Genomic DNA, 24,420 nt, shown 5'->3' on the forward strand with positions numbered 1-24,420 from the left:
CTTTCTCTTGAGGATGTGAAAAACCAACGAACCAACTCTCCAGTAAGGAAAGCACCGCGTGTCAGAAATGTCATACAAACATCTCCCACACTCTTCAGCATCACTGAAGCTGATTCGGCTCCAGTGCTCCTCAGTGCAGCACTCAGCTCTTCTGGAATGGACTGAACGCAGCTAGGCAGCTCCTCCTGTCTGAAATGCCTTTCAGAGTACACCGGTTCTCACTCTGCACTCGTCTCCCTGTCAACATGGGAAGGGATACATGCTTTTTGTTCTTCATCCTGCTCCACTTGCTTCATTTCCCCTCACCTTCAATATCCCTCTATACAAAATAGAAGCCACAGAGTTGAAAGAAGAACTTCATTCAGTAACAACAGAAATAGGTTTTCCAGCTCCCCTCTTTTAACTCTTATTCCTTTCATTTCCCTCTCATCCTCTTTTCATTTCTCATGAATGATTTTCAGCTCTCTTTCCACTCTGCATTTTTAATTACAAGGGAAAGTTCAGACTGTTGTGAGGAAACAAACTCAGGTATTAAATAAGGAAAAATGGATGTGGGGAAATAAATGAGAGAAAGGATCAAATGGGTGTTGCTAAAAAATATCGTTTATGGAACTGAGGATCTCAGACTTATGTAAATATAATAAATTAGCATGGAAGCATTTCAGCTTGCACACATTACATAAGGAAATAGGGCATTTTGGTTTTTTTCCCCCCACCAATGATGGAGATGAAGGTGGGCTGAGCAAGCATCACATTCAACTCAAGTAACCAAAAGCACCAGGCAGACACACAACTGGCAGGCAGGCATCCTTCGTACTGCAGTGTGCAGAGAAACTCATCATGGAACTGAAACCAACCACTCTCTCCTCTGCATGAAATTCTTCCAATCACTCGCTTTTATTACTGCACATTCTATGAGTTATATATATATTTATATATATATATTTCTTAAATGGCTGCATTTATTTAATTGTATACTGCTCAAGGCAGTGACTATTTCCTTAATTGTCTGTAAAGTCCACTGCTATAAACAATGGTAATATGCAATACCAAGTAATAAAAAATGTGAGTAATGTTTCGTCAAGGAGCAGTCATGCATTAATTATGGAAGATTATCTGGAAAATACAGAAATGAGGAAAAAAAAACATGTTATTAATCCATAACTGTAAAGCATCACTGCCCAATGAGCGGTTTATGATATTCCATTTCAGTGTTCTATTTAATTTCTCTCGGGGTATTTAAAAGCCATCTGTTCTGGAAGTTACCAAAAGGGTTTACTCAGAAATTCGGCAGGGCGCAACCTATTTCCCTACTGTCAGTTAAGCACACAGCATTCCAAATCCACATTATGAAGCCAACTGTTGAAGCAGACACTCAGAATGCAAAGATTATTCTACACATTAAAATATACATAAAAAATACCATCCAGGAATTACGACATAAATCAAAGGCAGATTCTAAATTCACTACTTAAGAACTACACAACTTTTAAAAAATCAGTTTTGTTACTTACTGAGCTCGTTTCATGTCTTTAATCTACATTCTGCTGCAGACTTCTACACAGAAGCCACTGCAACTGGTATGATTTTAAAACCAGAAGCAAATTCTTATTGCTGAACTATGCCCCTGAAAACGGGCTCGAATACGGAAACGCTGACACCAAATCTGAACAGAGTGAATAATCTGCCTTAATATTTCTTTAAATCTGTCCTCTAATTTTGATTGAGGTCCGAAAGTAGCGTTAGTTTTCCAGTGTAAACGCTGTGCAAAAGCTTTACAAACGTAGATCTAAATCTGCAACTGCCATTACTAAAATAAATGAAAAATCTATAAGCAGCAGTGAAACTGGCATGCAAATAAAAGAACTGTCAAGACATATTGCCTAAAAATAAGCTTACAATAACTATTTTAAAGACTGTGTGTGGTCTTACCCATACATTTTGGCAAGATGCACTTTCTCCAACCACAGCTAGATTCATCCAAAAGCAGTGGCACTGGAGAGTCTCTGTCTCACCTGTCAAACTTGAAGAACGTTGTTCAGCAGACCACCATGAGTCCATGGATAGGATCCACAGCGCTGCAGCAGCTGTTCTTGATAAGTGCTCTTTAACTACAGAGGCGAACACTTCAAAAATGTTCTGCAAGAAGATCACCCTTCATGCACATCCATTTAAAAACCAAAGCAAACCAAAACACATCTAGAACAAGGCTTTGGGGACATCCATAGCAAAACGGCATCAGTGACCTCAAAGAGATCTGCTTGATATTTTAAAATATTCACTAAAGATTCAAGATTATTCAGTGTCCCTTAGAAATTAACTGAATTTAGCTTCCTCTCAGAAATTCCTAGGTTGCAGGCAATGAAATAAAGCGACAAGATCCCAACACTTGTTCTATCGTGTAGGAAGGTGAAATGTCGGCTCCTTTCCCACACCACCCCAGGAATATTTGCAGCCCACCCTGCAGACGGATGGATGAGAGGGGCAAGAGAAGCCGCCACTTGTACAACTGCGCACCAAGAGATTCTGACGAGCAGAAAATCCCAGGGAGAAAGCTCACCTCACACCTCCCTACAGAAAGTAACTCTGGCTGTTATTAAAAAGTACATAATCATTAATTTCCATTGTGATGTGATTATTTTCTAAAAATAGGTCACTGCTTTTAACTGCTGAGATCCGCTCCAGTTTAACTACTGGTGGCATTGTATCCTAACAGCAAGGAAGGCTCTGGAGAGATTACTTTCACTTTTCCCTAGATATATTTAGTGTACTAACTAGCGTAGTTAGGATATTATTTTTCTTTGGTTTTGTCAGTAGCATGTTTGAAATAAATTTTATTAAGTGGTAGTGTATGTAACATTGCATTGTGGGTAGCAGTTTCCTGCCTTAACCTAGCCACATCCTCAGCTGTTATATGAGACAAGTTTCCCATATTTTCTGCAAGTTGGCTTTAAAAAAAAAAAAAAGAGGAAAAAAACAGGAGAAAACAGCTAGGAGGTTAGGATGAGCTGAAGTGCCATTTGTTTAGAGTATGTAACGTCTAATCAAAAGTGCCTCTTACTGTGCATTCTGCACGATACAAGAAAAATGCTACTTATGAGAGAAAAACATCTGAGCAGCAAGAGATTAAATATACTGGACCATGAAGATGTAAACTCTAATTCAGAGCTGATCAGGGACAGAATGTTTCAGCGGATAATACTTATTATATATAGAAGTGAGAAATCTGGCAACTCAGGATGGATGCAAACTGTGCACTGCCACGTGCTATTAACTGCTGTACTCACTCGTTAACAGAAGATGAGCATCCTGTTAATCTGAATAACAGCTTGGTTTCATTTGTCCATCAGTAGCCTGATTCTACGGTACAGAAAAGCTGCAACTTTTGCTTATGCTGGATTTGTAGCAGTATGTTTTCCCTCCTCTTTCTGGTTCATGGTTCCAGGTCCGCATACTTCAAACCACATCTTATTTTGAGAAAAGCTGTAAGGTAGAAAAACATCCTAGAGAGAAGGCAGAAGAATCCCAGCCGTCCCACGCTACTCCTTGCATCCCAGTAAGCAGCATCTGACAGAGAATGAGAACTGAAACAACCCTGATGGTATGATGATTTTAATTAAAGGGCAGTTTTAGCTTTTGCTTTAATTTGTCAGCACGTGTGTCCCAGCAGCACATGAAGCTGCTGTGAAGCTGCTGGAAGCTTAAGGCCTACAAGTACAGCAATAGACATTCCATAAAATACACTAATATTTTAATGCTAAAAGGCATCAAAAATACAGTGCAATCACTCCAAAAAACTAAACCTTCTTACTGAGTTAGGAAAACAGCCTACTAGAGAGGTTTCTCTCCTTAAAAACAATAATATTGAAATGCTGCTGGAGCAGAAGCAGATGCTTTAATGCCACCTGCAATTAACACTTGCATCTTGCACTATAACAATCAGTGAGTTATCATACATGCTGTGCAATTTGTAAACAAGTGCAGTTTAACAAATTTGTCATCCTATTAGTGTAAGCAGAGGATTTCTACCTCTCTAGCTGTAGAAAGAAACATTTAAGTACAAATAAACTTCATTTTCTGTTCCCAAATCGTGTGAGCCTGGAGGAACAAAAGGCAAAAGGCTTGGAAATAAAGCATGGCTAACAAGAATCTGAACATATTTCAAAATAAAAGAAGAGATGCAGTAATCATTTAGCATTGCATTGCAGTTGACTATTTCATTTGTCACCAAGATGAAGCTCAGAGTTTACCAAGGAAATTCCTTAGCATAATATTTCCTTTGTCAGCATCATTGTGACTCAAAGCATCCCCCAATGAGACTCATAGGGCAACTCTGATTTTTACAGATGCACCTTTTAAACAAAAGGCTGCAATCAAAGCACTGCTTCACACAGTGAATTTTGGGGTTTGTGCATCTGCCACAATGGAATTGCACACTGTGCTGCAAGACAGTTCTGCAGGAACGAGGTACACAGTGCTGATGTATTATGTCTCTACACTACCTAGTAAAAAGAAGGGGATTTTTAATTATCAGTTTCTGCAAACTACATCCCATTTAGCCCGTGATAGCATTTGTTCTTCTCATATTACTGTATTTTCCTTCACTAGATGAAGAGCTCACTGTCATGGTCCTGTTCTTGGGATCACAGGTGAAAAACTGGGTACAGTAAATAGGAAAAAAGATCTCAAAGTTATTATAGCAAAACAAAACATAGTAACAAAATCAGAGAATCACTTTGCACACAATTGAAAACATCAAAAAACAAACATGGCCTGTGGAAAGACGGAGCACACTGCAATGCAAAGAACTGAGAAATTCAGAGCTCTGTAGAAAGTTTGAAATTCAAATAGGAAAGATGTAACTAGGAATAAATTCTGAGGTCCCAACACTCAATCAACTGCATGTGAGGGAACGAAATCAAGTGCCTAAGATCCAGATTCAGTGGTCTATCAGATGACAGCTCTGCGTTTCCATACCACCCAAGGGGAGCAGGCAGGTCTCACAGCTACGGCCACACAGTGCTGTGCTTACAGCCAGGAGCTCTGCAGGTACCGCATGCTGAAGCCTCCAATGCCCCTCACTGCATTAGGAGCTGCTCAGAGCTGTAAGCCACTCCAGCACGCTCTGTTTACATGAAAACATCACCCATCTTTGAATCATTTTAACACATTTTGCTTCTTTCCACTCGTGTTCTTATCCATGCTGCAAAAATATACAGAAACGCAGAGGAAGGCACTGCCAGAAGAATTCAATAGCAGTCATATCAAAGCAGGGGATGGGTGATCAGCAGAATGCTCCTGCCTCATTTTAAGATGGAATTCTACAAACACACCAGTTTCTACTAACTTTCCAGGTACTGCTTTAGGAGCAGTGCAATGAACCCTATTATAAATGTCAGGAAAGTACTTTTTAATGTATAGGGTTTTCAGCTGCTTTGCTAAATTTCTGATAATGAAAGTTCAGGTTGCCCCAGCTGTCATTTCACCCACATGTCCTTTCCCAGCCTGCCTGCTTCTGGCCGGGACAGCTGAGTGCCAAGAGGGGAATGCAAAAGGAAGGATGGCAGCTTCAATGAGACGGGCTTTATTTTACAAATGAAAGCTGAATGATACCTAGAAAGGGTTTTACACCATTCTTCTGCTCCCAACAACGTATGAAGCAACAACCAAAGTAAAAACCGTTTGGCCAAAAGCAGAAAACACAGAGCCTGTGTGATCTGAGCAGGCTCAGAAGGAAAGCTCCAGCATCGTGTCCAGAGAGGCAGAAAATAAGATACTTTCTCCAAGATGTTTCCAATTTCGTTCTGAATCTGAGTGAGCAAATCAAGACTACTAATACACACTGTCTGTGCACATTATTCCTTACTACGCACAGCATTTTGCAATTTATTTCAAAGCCTCCATTATAAACAAAAAAATACTGCTTTTGTTAACCCGCTCTGTTCTGCTACAGTAAAGACTTATATTACACAATCAAAGTCAAAGTTACAATATGTTAAGTATATAAAAGATATTATTCACACATGCACACACATGATACGAAGCATTTAAATCTGACATATGCATCAAATTTATGTTTCATTTTAAAACTAAGTGTTAACATTAACTGGCGAATAAAGTTATTTATAGTCTCCCCAAAAGCCCAAATCTGCTCTGTCCCTCCTCAACACAAGCTATAATAAGCAATTAACAGAAGGGCAATCAAAACCTCCGGCGTATGCAATGCCTCTATTCAATCCTAGCGATATTTGCATTCGAAAGCATCACCGAGAGCGCGGGGCAACCACTTGTGATGTTCCAAGGACAACATATTGCCCTGATAGGAAAGCAACGTGAGCGCCCTTGATGTGTGTTCCTAACAGCGCGCCCTGTTTGCAGGCAGGTAAGCAGGGCAGGCGGCAGCGCGGATGTGCAGAGGGATGGGTGCAGCCCCAGCACACAGCCTGCCAGCCGACCTAGGCAAGGTACCGCTCCTCACAATGAGTTACAGACCTGCAAGGAGAGGAAGACAAGGAGAAAAAGGAAAACAGAAGGAATCCAGCCACCCGGCAAATGTGAAGCAGACCCAAGAGCGTGATGCAATCCAAAGATGTAAATTACTGTAAATCATCACTGTTGTTCAGAATTTCACACAGCCGCTTGGGCCAATTTTGCTCACTTTTCCACAGGCACAAGAATGGAAGAGAGAAAGAAAAAAAGGAGGAAAAAAAGTAAAAAGAAAAAGGAGGGGGAAGAAGAGCGGGGGGAACCTGAAGTGAGAGCACACATAGCGCTCTGCGGTCCATATGCTTTAACTGTACAGAAGTTTGGGCTCTTACAGCATTTTGTACTGCCTCCAAACCCTCGTGAGTCACAAAAATTAAAAAGCTATATCGCTCTGGATGCCAGGAAGGGCCTGACCACGGGCCTTTTGTCAAAATAAAAAAAGGGGGGGGAGAAAAAGGGGAAAAAAAAAAAAAAGGGAGAGAGCAAGAACAAGCCCCAGTGGTAGGCAGTCCTCTGCGAGTCCTCTGATGTCACGAGCCACATGATTCTCTCTCTCCAGTAACAGTGCTTGCAAAAAAAAGGAGTTTTAAAGCTTTTGCTTTTTTGGATTGTGTGAATGCTTCATTCGCCTCACAAACAACCACAGAACCACAAGTGCGGTGCAAACTTTCTCCAGGAGGACAGCAAAGAAGCCTCTGGTTTTTAAATGGTTAAGCTCCGCAGGTCACTACCAGCCACTGAGACCAACAGAGTCAGTAAGTGCTCTCTAACCACAGTCTATGCAGTAATAGTAGGTCCTTCAAATATTTGCTCATTCTCCTTTTTTTTTTTTTTTCCTGTTTTGTTTCCTCGCTTTTCACATGTTACCAGTGCTACCCAATTTTTTGACAGCAAAAAAACCATCTCTTGAGTCTATGCGATCCAGAGACGCTGCAAAACTAAAACGAGGTCTGGCTATGGTTTGTGTTTGCAGTTTGAGGATCCAAGAGGCATTCGCACCAGGAGGCGAAAGCTCTGCCTGAAACGAGAGGGACTATGGCATCAAACAGCCTCTTCAGCTCCGTGACACCATGTCAGCAGAACTTCTTTTGGGGTAAGTGCTGCGCTACCTCCGCTTCTGATTGCCGCCGGTGGAGCTTTGTGAGCAACGCGGGGTACGGTGATGGGAACAGAACGGCGCTGCGTGGGATGCTAGGGTGGGAAAACAGCATGCAGGCTTCACAGGGGGAACAGAGCAGGCACCATAAAGTGAAACGGTTGCTGATGTGGGAATGGAGAGGAGTCGGGGCTGCGTGCGGGGCTGGCAGCAGGTGTGCTGTGCCTGCGGTGCTGGGAAGGTCACACCGTGCTGTCTGTGCTGGCACTGCTACAGTGCTCAGGGACAGAGGCAGCAGCATCAGGGACAGCTTATGAAGGGCTGTGGTGCAAAGCGTATCCTACAGGTTAACGACTGATATATTGTAGAAGGCACACGTTTCATGATGTAGCACTGCTTGATGAAAGCGAGCAGCATGTAGCATTTTGCAGCCTCCTCTAGCCACAGCTGCCCCATCGCTGCCCCAGGCATCCCATCTCATAGCGTGTGTAGCACATGAAGTTATCAGTGTAAATTCTGTAGTTCTTTGCCCTCGTTTCACAGCAAAACGCGGTTGTTTCTTTTTTAATATATTCGTTCTAAAGCAAATCCTTCCCACTGCACTTGTTATGAGCGGGGTAAAACATCCATGCATACAAACGTTAGCTTACAAAACTCAAGTTATCTAATTTAACACGCTGACGAGTTTAAGCTTTAATTGAAAGCGGGGTATAAAAATCTCTGTGGAAGAGCACTGCCAAATATCTACTTCAATAGTCAGAACCGTAAAAACAGATTCCTTTAAGAAATCAGATTTGAGGCACATTTGTGTGCACTGCATCCATTCATGCCCACAACATAATCATAAACACACTATAAAAAGGCTCCTTCCTTGCGGCTCACTTTGAAAAGCTTCTTCCTTTCAGATACAGTTTTAAATTCAGTACAAAGCATCTCGATTTCAAAATATTAAATAACAGCAAACACGATTTTGAGTGATTTCTCTGCATGTAAAATGAAGTTGCATTTTAAAAGGCATTGGGAAATACTGTATTCTAGTTGTCTTTGAGCAGTGGTGAGAAGTGCATGCAAGATCTTTTTCAAAGCATCTCTTACTGACACAGATCAGGAAAACTAACAGAAAACTCTGAGAGATGGAGGAAAAAGAAATTTGAAAACTTACAAGATTTTCTTAATGGTGTCCATCATGCTGAAACTAGGTTGGGGCTGCAGTTAAACCTATTGGTTTTCCTCCCCTGCCCCCCTTGTAAGGAAAACAATGCTAGGACCACTGGCAGTGCCTGCATCCCAGCGAGCCTCGTATTGTAACGAAGTGGTGAGCGAAGTTCCTCTTACCCCTCCTACCTCCCCCACTTTGACTGGTTCCCAGTAAGGCACTCAGAGCTCTACGACTGCAAGCTCAGTAGCTCCGTATAGAAGAGAGGACAATCTATTTCTGCCCATAGATAGCAGAGGCAATAACAGAACTTGCAGCAGCTCAACGCACAGAACGTAGGACTGAAATGCTCGCACAGAAATGGCAAGCAGCTTTCCTGCTAAAACTGCTGTCTTAATGAAGCAGAGCAGAAGTGTAGCCAGACCACATTATCCCAGTGTTTACAACAGGAAATACAGTTTACATGTATAGGGACTTTCTTTTGCTTTTACTTCCAAAAGAGATTAGAAGAAATTTAGTTGGCTAAAATTATCAAAACACGGAGTGCTGACTGCTTAATTCATCTGCTTCTGATCGTTCCTCGAGCAAGTGAAAGGGATTGTAGCACGAAGAATCATTCTTATCCCTAAACCTCACTAAATCGGGTTGGGTACAAAAATGTACAGAAACTGCACACAAACGCACAGAACAGCAAATCCCATCAATTCTATCATACGTAATCAATAGCTCTTACACTTCATACAAAAGAAACAAAAAGCTTATAAAAGTGAGACACAGCAGATTAAAAAACAACGAGCCCAAAAGCCTGAAGTTACTCATCAGTTCCCACTTCCCAGCCCGGCGCAGCATGCTGTTACTCTCTGCTATCTGTCAGCTTCTCCTTCTATTCCCATCACTGACTTCAGCCTGTTTGGGACTGCTGAATTTGATTATGCTTTTCTTCAAGAAAGAGTGATGAAGAAGCACAGTGATGAGAAATAATAGGGAATAAAGACAGCGCTGAGATTAGCTCACATGGGCACTAAGCTACGGCTGCATTTACTGTGCTTCATGTTGCTGCGTGCTTTTAGAAAGGGAGACAACAGTAGGGAAGAGGAAGGAGCCCTTCTGCTGAACAGGGACACAGATCCCTCCACGTGCCTGCTTTGGTGCATCCCAGCTAAGCAGGCACTGTTTCAGATCCAGAGCAGCCCTGTATTAAAGCAGCTCTGCACAGGTTCGGAGCGCGTTGTGCCCGTAGGTGGGAATGATCTCTTGCATCATTTCAACCAGAGTATCCTATTTGTGTCCTTATCATCTTAAAAAAAAAGTCTCAGCGTACACACTGTGCAAAATACGAGCAGCATATTAGAAAATCTAGTAAACACTGTGTATATGAGATACTTCAGAACATACAATAGTTCTGAAAGGCCTCCCATAAAAGTGACACGTGATAAAAAAGCATTTCCAATCGTGCTGAGTGCATGCAAGAATTTCACTGAGGAATGTAAAATTAGATCAAGGTTTGGCTGATAATTTAATCAATTATTTCCGATGTAACTTCTGGTAACAGATCCCACGAGAAATCTAAGGGAAAGACTTCAAGTTAACAACACAAAGTGTCCTCTATTTACATTAAAATACTTGCCAGAATATTCTCATTTATTCCTAAAAAGCAAAAAAAAGACAATTCATAGATTTCTGCTCTGAACTATTTTATCATTGGCAAGGGACCTTATTTTTCCTTTCACTGAGACACTGATAAGAGACACAGGCTGTGTGTAGAGTTTTCTGGATGTTCCCATTGTGTTTAACATATTCAAATGATTGTGGATGCTAAGCAGAACCTCAGTAATCCCGAGTGTGTAGAGATGTAAAGGACTTTAACAAATACATGGAAGGAATGCAGGAATCACTATTCTCTTTTGCACTGAGAAAGCTGCAAGGTTCTCAGTCAGCTTTGGGACATCAAACCCCTCAAACACGCAGAACTACGCAGCATCTCAGGCACTGATTTAATTATCTGTCTCAAATGAACTATTAATTTCAGTACTGCTTAAATCCAGTGCGCTGATGTAAAAAGCACCAGGATGGAAATGCTCCCAGTTTGTTAGAAGAACACTGGAATATCTGATGGTTAAATAAACTGAGGAGAGAAAAAAAAAAAAAAAAAAAAAAAACACCCTAACTCATTAGGGGCACTAAGATTTTATCAAACGTTCAGGATTAATCTCTATTGAATAGAAGCATTCACAAATCAAAACTCACTCTCCTTCAATACTTTCATGCAGTGTTAATCAATTACAACCTTTTCTAGTTATTCAAAATCCATGTGCTTTTAATTTTATTCACTGGTGGTCTAAAATATAATATTCAGGCCAAGCTAAGTCATTCTGTATTGCAACTTTGCTTTTTTTCAATAAATATTCATCTAGAGGTTTTCTTAGAGAGAACTGCTCATATGAAGACTGTGGTAATATTTTTATACTGTACCTCCTTGTTGAAGCAAAAGGTTAGGGGTTACCTAAATACCTCAACTGTATATACAAAAAAAGGAAAAGGTAAGTATTCACATGAAAAATCCAAAGGGACTATATTATTTATTTTTGCATTTCCTATGATTAATGATGCACCGGTGCATACTTGAAAACTGAAGTCAAAATAGAGTAACACCTCAAATTCCTTTACAAACTGTACAAATATCAAACTTCCATGCCGTATTAACTACTCTACCAGAAATATTTAAAGGCTCTGCCACCCCACATTAAGAGCAGAACAATAATAGTGGAATTCCTCTCGAGCAGCGCGACTCCTCGGTCCCGCTCAGAACTCTCATCTCAAACTGGACCTCATAGGTTTCTTTTTCCAGCTGGGCTATCAGCACACAGTTTTCCTACAAGAAGCTCAGCGCAGTCTTAAGTAAACAGCAAAGATGTAATACTGCATTAAGTGCAAGCAGGGAAACAAAACGGTATCCAGTTCTTGCAGGAGATGCTCTCGCTCCGTAGCACACGAGGAGCTGTGCTTCGGACGCATCGCCTTGCTGCACATCAGTAGCACAACAGGCTGAACAGATGAGCAGAGCTGTGCGTTATCCCGTGCCCAAATGCAGCATTCGTTTACTGAACTGGGAGTGCAGAGGGGTGGCAGGAGGACCTGCTGCAGGGCTGCTGCCCGCAGGGCTGTGCGCCTTCACTGCCGCCCTCACGGGAACCAACTCTGTGCGGCGCAGGCGATGGATTTGGTTCTGAAAACTCATTAAATACACTCCATTAATAAGAAGAACAATAAATTGCCACGTTTAATATGCCCTAGGGTACATCATATTTTAATTAAGGCGGCCTCAAGATAAATAGTGAGTTTCAGATGGTAAAATCTGAAGCACGGGAAGGATTTAGCACAGGCTGCGAGAGCATCTGAGGCTCTCATGACCAGACAAGAAACTGCAACAGAAAAACATCCAGCTGCTGGCTTAAATAGAAAATGCTCATTTGTCTGAAAGGAATAAATGCAACATTTATTTTGATAAACACACTCAAAAATAAATAAGTAAACTGCCCGCTATTTCAAAGAGATTTTCCTTGTGAATTTTGCCAGACTTAGGAATTAACCACAGGTTTTCATCCGGAGACAGCAGACACCCACAGAGCACAGCTAACACCTACCTCCTCCACCACACAGCCCAGCAAGGAGCTCCTGTCCCCAGCACAACACCTCTCTGCTGACATTACACACAATAATTCGTGTTCCTATTCTGTATATGCTTATTTTAAAACAGCTTCCAAAGGCTGACGGGGAGCAGATAGAGGAGGAGCACCTTCTGCTCTCAGGTGTTTTTGTTTTTAAGTTAATAAAGCTTAAATCCAAGAGCACGCTTCCTTACATAAACACTCTCCTCTACAAATAAATATAAGACCTGCCACTCCACATCGGGAAAAGCACACCCCAAAGAGAGCATTTTCAAGATGAGCACAAAGACAAAATAAACTCGGGCTTCCGTCTCGTAAAATAGTTTAATATTTCCAATTAAAAAAAAAAATCCATTATTCATGCATCTGTTTCCTGTACGGATATTTTACTCTGCCTGTCAGAATGCTGCCATAGCCTTCCCCATGTTGAGCTCCCTGTGCCATGGACCACTTTGCCCGGGGAGGAAAGGAGGCACAGGTTTGCTAGCGACTCGCTTTAAATGTTTAAAGTCATTTTAATCAGAGCCAATTATCCCACGCAACCTATTCCTTATTGAATGTGATTTGCTAGGCTAGAATTAATATTTATAAAAAACTAAAGTGAAAAAATAAGGCTAGGTTTTCATTTAAAGCAACGTGCTGCTGCAAAAAGAGAAGTATTTCCGTATCGCACTTAGAGCATTAATAGTTTCCTTTTAGAATGCGTCCTCATCTCTGATAAAACCGCCTTTATTTTTATAGCAAAGGCTGAAAGCAGTTTCTTCTGCTGTCCCTCTGTTTAGAACACCGTCCCGGCAGCTGTGGCATTAACAATAGCTTTAACCTTCAGGGTGCTGTACCTACACTCCCCGCGGCAGGCACAAATGTGTAGGCAGGAATGCAGCCACCGTGCTGCCGTGCCTCGTATGGACGCTCACTTCATATTGCATCCCATCAGCACTACTAACGTTTCATAAGGACTCCGAATTTATTGTTATTCATTTTCTTGACAAAAGAAAGTTAAATTCTGATGACCTCACATACGTTTCTTCTCCCACAAATTTATCTGAACCTGACATGTGCCATCCCACTGCTTGCTTAGCCCTCGTGGTCTGATATCTAACATCAAAACCCACTCTGTGGTTTACTGAATCCGAGCACCAAATCACATCGTCCTGTTGTTCACAGAAGAGGTCCCAACCTCACTCACAACCCAAATTAACTGCGGGACTAATAAGGTGTGTGCACCCTCATGCACGCACAGCCATGAGCTGAGCGCGTGCAGCTCTGCACAGCAGGTCTGCTACAGCAGCTCAGCGTGGTGACACTGCACAGCCTCATTAATTGATTAATTAAATCTCAGCAGTAAGCATACCGATAGTATAAACATCACCACACTGGTGAGCAAAAGATAGAGAGGGTGGTTGGGTTTTTTTTGTTTTGTTTTTTTTAGGAAACACCCAATGCAGATAGTTGTGTGCAAATACCTTCCTCCCTCCCACATAGCATTAATCTCTAAGGAGATCTGTAATTCCTCTGAATACAAATCAGAATACACGGAGTTAAAAAAGCACAGAATTTTAATAGAGCCATGTGTGGTACTCAAACAGGGTATTCCTTCTTGTAGGAAATGGTAATGAGTTGTGTATGTGCAAACATGCACACGAGTACAGTTCAAACTTCTAATTCCTACTGATTCATACTTGCAAAATTCTGCATTTCTTCACTTAAAACACAGCAGTAGCGTCAGGTTAGGATGTGCCCATATTGGTGAAACATCTGCAGCGTAACACTGAGGCTGCACAAAGCCTGGAGCTGCGATCACATCTGATTCTGACAGCAATACAAACATCCAAAGGACATTTACAGTGCTTCACATCTCTGCTTTGCTAATATGCCGTGCAGGGAGCTGAAGCAAGGATCTAACTTTCATACCTGCAAAGAATGCCTACTAACACTACTGTATTGCTCTAAGTGAATTACTGACATTGAATAGTAGGCAGTAGAAGCTGTCTGCGTAGAATGCTCAGCAGTATTTCTGAAGAGGCAGGCATCGGGAGCAAGCCTGGTGCTATATTCTTATTCCTGCAGTCCCAGGAAGGAAAAAACCTGTTACTGCAAACATTAGAGTGGCCCTTCTTAACTCATCTCAGCTTGCAGAGTTTCAAAGCGTGTGCTTTAGCCACGGCACTCTTAACTGTAGGTCAGCTGCTGGACTGACAACACAAATAAGGTGCCCCATATATACTTCTACAGAATTCTGACCTGAAACGTCGAGTCACTCAGCCAAGAGTTGATATGACTTCCCTGTACTTTTTTTTATTCTTGTATATCAATATTAGTCTAACTGACTCTAAATGCCAGCCTTCACGAAGAACCAGCATGAGTCATTTACACAGATTAAGCAGTTATGATTCAATGGAAAAGAAAGGGCACGATCAACAGAAAGCATAATTCTGAAGACTGTGCCAGAATTTCTTACTTTGCTGTATCGTGCCTCAAAAAGCCATCAGTGAGGTGAGCCACGACCTGACCTGGTCGGGGATCTCTGTATGCCTCGCTGTGCAAATGCCACTTGGAACTGCTTTCATTCACACGCATTGCTGTGTTCAGCTGAGAGCCCTGTACCTTTAAATAGGAAACTTTGGGGGAAGAAAAATGTATCGAGTTTGCTTTTTAATATTGAAGGGATAGGTATGGTCAAGCTTGGTGACGCTTTTATTAATGGCTTTGGTGAATTCCTGCTATTAGCTATTGTACAACACTCACACACAGAAGCAGCTTTGTTATAAACACGCTGCAGACTCAAACACTGCATTTCCGAACGCAATCTGCAGAGCTTGTTTCCTCTAAGAGCAGCGGTATAAATTCACATTAAGAGACTTCATCAGCTGCAGCTTTGCAATCGGTGCTATCAAAGTTTGACTCGGCTGCTTGTGGAATAACCACGCCATAACAATGACTGGTTTATTTAAAACTGACAGGAGCAGAAAGCAGTGACTATTTACTTAGGCGCTGTACATTAGTGTACACCAGTAAAAATGTTCTCTTTTCCCAAAAGGATTTTTGGCATAAAGGGCATTCACTTCGCTTCCTTCCCACCCTTCTTACATGCGACTTTGTACATTCAAAACTAAGTGCTGTATTTTTTCTTGCTATTCAGTATATTTTTATTTCCCCCTTCCTGATTAAAAGGCATAAACAGAAACACTGCAACGAATTCAGAGGGCTAGCTCTGTCTACAGACTTTTAATTAAAGAAACCAACGTTCAGGAAGAATTCAGTCATTTGTGGATAATAAAATAACACAATCTGGGTAGCAAGAAAAAAATTAATTTAGCATCGCATGGGCAGAAATACATCTTCCAGAGCATAAATCCTCCCCGTGCCGCAGCAAGAACAATTTCAGAAAGGCAACACAAACTGCTTGCACAGGCACACACTAGGAAAACTTCTGATTTCACAGTATTTAAGGAAGAGAACCTGAAACTGCTCCTTTTTCCTGCTCAGAAATTACTCCAGTCACGAGCTCAGGGTGATTTAGGATTCCAAGCTCATTGCTGTAACATTGTAATATTAGCTTTAAAATCAAAAGCAAAGCATTGACGCCAGGTGAGCCATCTAACTGTGTGTCAATACATCTGAAAATAAAAGACAGCGTAAGCTTGTCCAGATTTAAAGATCAATTCTCACAACAGCTGTTAGGTACGAAACAAAGGCTTGGAAGAGCATCGTTTTGTTACTCCCAAATAGAAATATTAATTTGCTAACCAATGTCAAGGCACACGTGTAGTGCACATGTGTCAAACCGACCGTCTGCAGCCTGCTTACATCCACACACACGAGTCGGAATGTTCCCATTCTGATCAAAGATGTCCGGAGCCGGATGTGCGGTTAATTCGCTGATCAGATTTTCACAACTGAAAACCATCTTGAAGCACACAGCCCGAGCTGCCAGCAGCCCCGGCTCTTCGCTTCGCCACCACTCCTCGTCGGGAGTTTGCATTTTAGGATGCATCTTAAAAATAAGATGCTTTTGCACAAACACGCACAAAAAAATAGAAATGCAAAGGGAAAAACAAGCATAGAGAAAGAGGAAAAGGCACCGCTTGTCAGTCCCAGTACTCTTGAAGGGCATACACTTAGGTGGAATAGATTAAAATGCCCATAGAATCCGAACTCTGATCTTACAGACGTGTTCCTACAGTAAGCTCGTGCTCCATAAAACCTGTCTGAAGCATCGGAAGCAGAGATGCATAGCACATGCACGCCATGCCCGACAAACCCGCCCTGCAATAATAACAGACAGGAGCTCCTCGGTGTCCCTGAAAGGTTTTAAAATGCACTGAAGCTATAGGAACACTCCTGTCAAACTTTAAGATGAGAATCAACCAAATGTGCTACAGAAATAAACGCTATTTAACAGGTACTACATTGTATCAGCTATGCAAAAATTAGGAGAATTTAAACGAACAGCTGTTTGAAGTTTTCTGCCATCGGATTTCAAGTTTCCCTTCCTCGCCTGCAGAACTGACTAGATACAGTAAATACATACAGCATTACAGTTACCCTGTTGCATCAGATATGCATAAAATAATACTCTAAGCAAGCTTATAAAGATACCGAGATGGGCATTAATTTTACAATTCTCATCACTGATTTTAAAGACTTCTTTTTCCCTCCTTTACGTACCTGGTTGTTATCAATTACTGATGTGTCTTCACCCTTCTTGTTGCAAAAATTCCTTAAAAACTCAGAGCACACACAGCACAACATTTGAAACCTAGGTACATAAAAAACACTTTTTTTTCCCCTGTAGCTCAGAAAATCTGAAGGTTTTTTTTTTTTAGGCTGATGATATCTTCAGATAGAAACACAGAACGTCTGCAGACAGTAAGAAGCCTTTAGTAAAGCTTTTTGCTGCACCATAATAATCTGATCCAGAAATTCAAGGGTACCTTAAACAACGGGCTACCTGTTCTAGCCATGCTTAGGAATGTGGCCAAATCATTTTTATTGATTTAACCTTTATAGGAATGCTACATATCCTCAGAGCAAAACATTTCGAATGCATTTATAATATGATATACCTCTGAGAAGTTATGAAAAAAACTCTTATGACAGACAGCACAGCCCCCCTCCACTTGGGTGCTTTTTCTGATTCAGTGATCGATAGGCGGTCAGTATGCGACTGCTCTGTGAGTTTGTATGTGTTTGTGTTCCTAGGATAAAGTCAAACTGCAACGCTTGAAGACAAGCCTAAGATCTGACCTGTCTTTGTTTAAGAAATAAGAACTGCTGAACTGATAGCCAAGATTCTAAATACTCCTTTCATTCTAGAATTACACATCAATCATGTTACCTGCAAACATATCACGTTAAAACTTCCAGGATTTACAGTCCTTTTTTGAATAAACTGAGCAGCACGCAGTTATGTTCGCAGAGCTCACAGAAGGTGGTTTGTGTATCTCTCCAGAATTCTTAAAGAAGAACTTCTTAAATTCACCTCTTCATCAGAAATCTATTTTGTGTGCATTTCAAGTCCGTGTTTCTTGATGCCATGATTCACATTCCATTATTTTGAAGCTCGGGTTTTAAAAAATAGCATATTTGGGAGTTGGTTGTTCTTTTCAATGTTACAAATCGTTACCGGGGGTCACTTGGTTTTCAGAAAGTAAACTGTGCTGAGTTCTTGTCCTGGGTGAGCTGCTGAGCAGTGGAAGCAGCCTTTAAAACAATGCCTGAAAAGTTAGTTAAACGAAAGCTCATCTGCTCACGTTACCCATTATATCAGTTGTACATCTCCTCAAGACGAGCAGGGTGTTTTATGTTTGGTGTTCTGGGGGGTTTTCTTTGCTTTGATTTTAAGTAAATGGAGAATCTGGTAAGGAAAGTAATTCTTGTTCCTGATTCTAGCATAAAATTCTAGTACAAAAGTCTTGTATGTTCTCCTTCACAACTGACAGAACCGTAGCAAGAATGCTGTAGGTTGGCAATACACTGCAGTACTGATCACCTACCTTAATATAACTCTGATTTCTGGTTTTTCTGAGGACAGTGTGCCTAGGATCTGCTTATACTGACGTTCCTCTCATCTACACAGAAATATGCAGTAACCGTACAAAGGAAGGAAAATATTAAAACAACTCGTTAGTGAAATAAGGAGCTATCAGTCCATGTAACATAGTAAAATTACATCAGAGCAACAAATTGTAATCAGAATGTGTGTGACATATCAAGAACCATATATCTGTAAACTCTTTTTTACTGAAAAAAAATCCTAGTTCTCATTTAAAAAAAAGCATCATTTGTTTTTTCCTTCCTTTTTTCCTAAGGAAGTTTCTGAACAGAAATCTTTACCCAAACATACAGCATCTGCACACTGAATATCCCTTCAACATAAGCTTCACGCTTTGCTAAAGCAGATCAACGTGAGAGCTTGCAGTGATACACATGAGGGATTTTTCTAGGGACACCTCAGTTCCACCTCCATTCACACCACACACACAGAACCCGGCCAGATGAGCACCTGCGTTTATCTACGGTCAGTTTGCTGTGCACTGCAGAGATCCCTCGCAGATCAGGGACAATATCAATTAATAATTTCAAATAAGATCACTGAATGTCAGAACATACAGACTTGATTTCAACTTTAATGCTTGTGGAGTAAAAGGGAATGGAGCAGGAGGGAAATGCAAACAATCGATAGATCTTACACGAACCAAAGGATTTTTCTCAGCGTTCGGAAGCCTTGGCAATGAACACGGGCTGCATCTCCCCCGGTTTTACAGTTACAGAACAGAACTTCTGTTGTCACTTTCTATTACAGTGCACCTTAAGAAAGGACCTACTACTGGAAAATGCTGGAATATGTTAGAAATGCAAGTTTGTCTTACAGACAGCGATGATGGAAAAAGGCCTCATTTAAGTACCGTTATACCAATAAAACTGCTTGGAGTAGCAGACGTTTTTTGTAACATAATAGATGCGTTTGTACAAGAGGATTTATTAGCATAGTTATCCTGGCAAACAATAACATCTTTTGATGCTACAGAAAAGCTGCTCTGTGCTAGAGCACGAGGAGCGTCAGATGATGGAAAACTAACCTCATGCTTCTAACCTGTAAACGCGTTCCTGTCCTGACTGCTAACAAGTGTCCAAGCAGGGGAGATCACAGCCTTTCCAAGGGCTCACGTAGGGAACCTTCTGCTCTGTTCTGATGGAACAGAACGTGTGCACTTCCAGCTTCCAGAGCGCCAGCCTCCTTGGCAGCTCTGAGTAAGCTTTTCTGTGGCAAACCTGCATAGGCAGGTTGCCTCCAGATTTTCAGTTTCTAAAGGAGTTTTATATTCACTTACATACACACATATGCACATACATATATGCACAGAGAAATACAACTTAGTTGATGGCTCAAGTCTGTATCCCATTAGAGGAGCAATTGTGATAGTTCTGGAGCCCTAGCATTTAATTCCAGTGTTTTGAATAAGGGAATACAAAGTGAGGAGACAATGGACTCTGGGAAAATGTTTTGTGAAGCTGTTTTATAGGGATTCAAAAAGGAGAATCGTACAGAAAAGGAACAGCTATCTGTCATGGGACTGCTATTGCACAACATAGAGAGGAACACCAGAAATAAGATTTCTTGGTGGCATACATCAGTTAGAGCAGTGGGAGCACTATGGGTCAGGCAAAGTACACATTTTGGCAATGGGTAATTTGAATAATGCAGATTGTTTTCAGAGCAACTCTAATAACTTTTCCACATTTCCCTATAGATTAGTTTTTTTGGTTTAACAAGTCTCTCTGCTTTCAAAAGGTGGAAATACCATAAGATTGCCATTTCAGAGTTTGACTCTGGCAAACTTGCCTCTTAAGAATGTACCACTCCCCCTGCCTACTTCCAGCTGTTTCTTCCTTAGGTCTTGCAAGTAAGGACTGTTAGTTCTGCTTTCATTTTCAAATGCCAGTCCCCAGCCATCGATATCTTCTTGCAGAAGAGTTTCAAAGTACCTGCGCACTTTGATACCATCCTGTTATTTCTTCTTTTATTTCCTTTTTCCTGATATCACAGGGCACAAGACTGACAAGGAGCAGATTGCAAACGTACTTGAATGTATCGTGTTCATAAAGCATATTCTTCTTTTTAAATCATCAGAAAAGATGGTCATCATCTGCCTCAAGGCTTTTCAACTGTCTTATTTTCACCAGTGATTACCCAATTTCCCTTCTAGAGGTTCTAATCTCACTTCAGAATCAAAGCGAACTGGCAGCCCTAAGCACCACAGCAAGCAACTGGTATTTAGTAGGAATGTATAAACTATAGAGACGTATGCATTTGTGCAGTGCCTACCATAACAAAAGTGCTTGCCCATAGGTATGACTTCTGTTGGACAACATCATAAAAACAGCAGAACTCTTTTATACAGCATCATAGAATGGCTTGGGTTGGAAGGGAGCTCAAGGATCATCAAGCTCCAACCCTCCTGTGCCATGCAGGGCCACCAACCTCCACATTTAACACCAGCCCAGGCTGCCCAGGGCCCCATCCAACCTGGCCTTGAACACCTCCAGGGTGTTCAAGCCTCATCAGCTCAGGCTCACTGAGCATTTTCATCCCAAAGTAAAGCTGTCTGCTTCAAGGCTAAGTTCTTTTGATGTATATTTGAGAAGTTTCTCCTTACAAAATAACAAATTTTAAAGGCATACTGATGACTCATCTTCAGCACTTGGTAATTTTGGTTCTTGCTGGAAAAATGCTTAGCAAATATTGTCAGCAAAATACTTCCATTTTCTTTGTGTAAGCATATTTGAAATTTGAAAATAGCCATGTTAACAATTGCGCACTCACCAAACATAGCTGTTCCCTATTTTGGATAGCATCCTGTAGGTACTTCCAACCAGAAAATTGGTTTTGGCTGCAACAAAATATTTTTTGAAAAATTCAAAGCATTTAGGATTTTCAAAACCTCACTGACTGGTTTGGTTGTAGCAGTAGCACCAAGCAGGGCTCTGAAAACAAAACATGGTTATTCTGCTCTCTCAGGCAGGTTCCTAAAAGCACAGTTCACACCAAATACAAAGTATGGTCCTGCATCTGGCCCTCCTAACCTATACTTTTCATTGGAAAAAAAAAAAAAATGTGGCTGCTGCCTACCTATCATGCAAGGGAATTTTCTAACTCAGTACAGGATAAGTGTTGCACACTGTAGCTGATATTGATGACAAAACAGAAGATATTTTAAGAGTCCCACAGGGAGATGCTGAGCCCCGTTTTGTCTCACTTAATATAGTCAGCATGGATGTGAGAACAAGGACAATATTTACTGCAATTTATTTGAGATTAAGCTGGAAGGTTCTCAAGTATGTGAGGAGGACAAGGTCAGTTGGAGAAAGCCTGAAACAAACAGTATACAATTAAACAGGCAAGTGTAAAAAATGTAGACTTAACAAATCAATTGTTTAAATAAACAAACTTTCCCAGAGTTGAAACAGAAAAACAACCTGTAAATTAAAAAAGCTCACAAACTAAACACATGGGCATTCTGCTCATTCTTACAGCCGCTACCAGGCCTGACATCACAGAAGATGAAGGAGATGCTGTTCATGAGATGCACAGAAGCTAAGCACACAGTAGAAAACTTTTTGCCTGATGGAAAATAAGAAGTGAAAAGGTTACAGAATCAGTGTTAGTCATCACAAAGCAAGTGAAGATTAGCTCTTCCTTGGTCTTGTGGGGAAAGACAAATCAGAAGCAAAGGAAGTTTACACTGACATTTCAAACCACTATTAATTTAGCATTCCATGGCTGCCTTAACTAGGTGGCAACATTTAGACCACAACAAGACTTGTCAGATTGGATTTTCTGGGTCTTCTACGTATGGAAACTTGTCTATACAGCTCCTGAAGCCTGCCTGTGTCCCAAGTTATTATTTTTCAAACCATTGGAAAGTAGACCAGAAGTGTCTAAGTGTAGATATCCAATCTATTCTTACCTGATATCCTGGGTCACTAGCACTTAGCTCTAAGAGTTCTACTCTTTCTACCATCCTGCACAACAGAATTCAGATAGCACAGCCATCACTTCATTAGATAAACAGAGGAGGAACAGAAAAAATGGCAAAAGTTCTGTGGAACTTGTCCCAGTCTCCTTCTCTACAGTTTGTAACAGGTGAGACAGTTCACTGCCCTACAGCAAGGACTCAAAGTTAGTACCTTCAGTTCCCTCCCAGTCCTGTGCATCTTGTATTCAATGATTAACAGAACATATTCACTGATAAAGGGAAAGGCTTTGCTACATAGTGGATTTTCCAAGGGGAAAGGTAGGATGGAAACTTTGCAGTGACTCAGCTACTCTGAAGGACGTGCTCAGATGCACATTCATTCTGCAGTTAGTTATGACACCTGACTGAAAGGGGAACAAACAGCTTTCTGTCCATTCCAAGCACACACACACACAAAAGCATGATAGAGTGTACAGGTATATGTTCATATCGTCACTGATCTACGGGAAACGTGTCTGCATGCCCAAAATCAAATAAGTGATACAAAAGAAAAATATCACTGGTCCTGAGACCTCCACACTGCAGTGAAAGATTGCATTTATAAATAGGCCTTACCCAGTGGAACACTTCAGCACACACACACACCTATTTGTGCCAGCAAAGTCAATACTAATATCCTGCTCAAACTTCCAAATCATCCAGATAATCTGCTCAATAACTCTGCTCATGACAAGTAAAAAACGTATTAACATCCTATTATGGATTTGGAGAAGTGATGCATGACTCACTTTTAATTGTAGCTACAAGTTGCTTTGTAGCGCTTCAGTAACGAACACCAGTTGAAGTGTCAGCTTAACTACCTAGCTAAATCATCTTTGCAGTTGCCTTGTTTACAGTCTGATGGCACAAGCTGGAGGACTTGCTCAGCTAACAGGCTTTAGCATAGGGAGGTTGTGTTTTGGCTCAGGTAAATTTGAAAACCTTCCTGAAAAAACAAACCAAAATAGAACTTACCTTTTTGGTAATGGGTTCTCTCTTGTTACTTTTTCATAAAGTAGGGCAGATTCCTGAACACTTTCTAGTCCTACAGCTCTGACCTGGACAACTCAAATTATCTTAAAGTCCACCAGGCTTTGACTTCCAATCAAGCTCAATACTTGAAGGTAGATGTCCTGACCAAGACTTGGAAGAAACAACTAATTCTTAATTCAACATTGCTCACACAAAGCCCCAAGGTTAAGATGATAAGACAGTTATACAGAACTTTCTACCAATGGTTTTAATAGATGAGAAAGGAAACACTGACAAGAATCATAAAATGGCTTGGGTTGAAAAGGCCCTCAAAGATCATCTAGGTTCACCCCCCTGCCACAGGCAGGGTTGCCAACAAGGTGAAAGGGAAGGCTGCATTCAGTCATTCATCATCACTTCTTTGAAAAAAATAAAACTACTTGGCTTCTTCATTTGGCAAAAAACTGAAGATTACTTAACAAATGCTGTTGAATGAATCATAAGCAATTAATATCAAAAAGGCCTCAATAGTCAATTTTAAATTGTAACCACTGTATTACGTGGAAGAACTCAACTGCAGCATTTTAACACTCTTTCCTTCAGTCAAAAAACATTCTTATTTTTTCCCCCACCAAGTTTAAACCTCCCTGCCCTGCAGTAAGTACCTTTGTCACCAGCTTTGACTGCAGAAGGCAAACTGCTTTGGCATAAGGGACAGTTCCGCATTTATGATCAGCACCAAAATATCCCCAATATCTTTCCTTTTGTCTACACAACAGATGAGTCCTTCACCCACCACAAAACAAACACAAGGACACTACTGCTCACTTAACACAGCGACTGTTCTTCATGCTTTCACCATCCCACATTTCAACTGAAAACCTACCAAAACAGCCACAGCACTGATAACTATCATCAGCTGGAGGAGATGCTAGCTTTCCAGATGAGCATGTGAACTGCTGGTGCCATTACCTACCAGCTCTTGTCAGCAACAGTGGATGGAAACTGGAGGCAGGCATG

At 41.2% G+C, this 24,420-nt stretch overlaps 2 protein-coding genes across 6 annotated transcripts in view; one reads left to right on the forward strand and one right to left on the reverse strand.

Annotated features, from left to right (window-relative positions):
* The window catches only part of SUPT3H (SPT3 homolog, SAGA and STAGA complex component), a 271,837-nt gene that overhangs the window by 221,342 nt on the left and 26,075 nt on the right, over positions 1–24,420 (reverse strand). The window lies entirely within an intron of this gene.
* The window catches only part of RUNX2 (RUNX family transcription factor 2), a 215,256-nt gene continuing 197,917 nt past the window's right edge, over positions 7,082–24,420 (forward strand). For 2 of the 5 annotated variants that reach the window (XM_090136649.1, XM_090136652.1), the window contains exon 1: positions 7,413–7,579. In XM_090136649.1, coding sequence (XP_089992775.1) covers positions 7,522–7,579 — 58 coding nt within the window. In that variant the 5' untranslated portion in view covers positions 7,413–7,521. Of the gene's footprint in view, positions 7,242–7,412; positions 7,580–24,420 lie in introns of those variants that run through there. The other 3 variants (XM_031604942.2, XM_031604943.2, XM_090136650.1) reach the window with 2 other exon arrangements.

Source organism: Phasianus colchicus, chromosome 2 (genome assembly GCF_987193195.1).
Source record: "Phasianus colchicus chromosome 2, bPhaCol1.hap1.1, whole genome shotgun sequence".
NCBI classification, from domain to species: Eukaryota; Metazoa; Chordata; class Aves; order Galliformes; family Phasianidae; genus Phasianus; species Phasianus colchicus.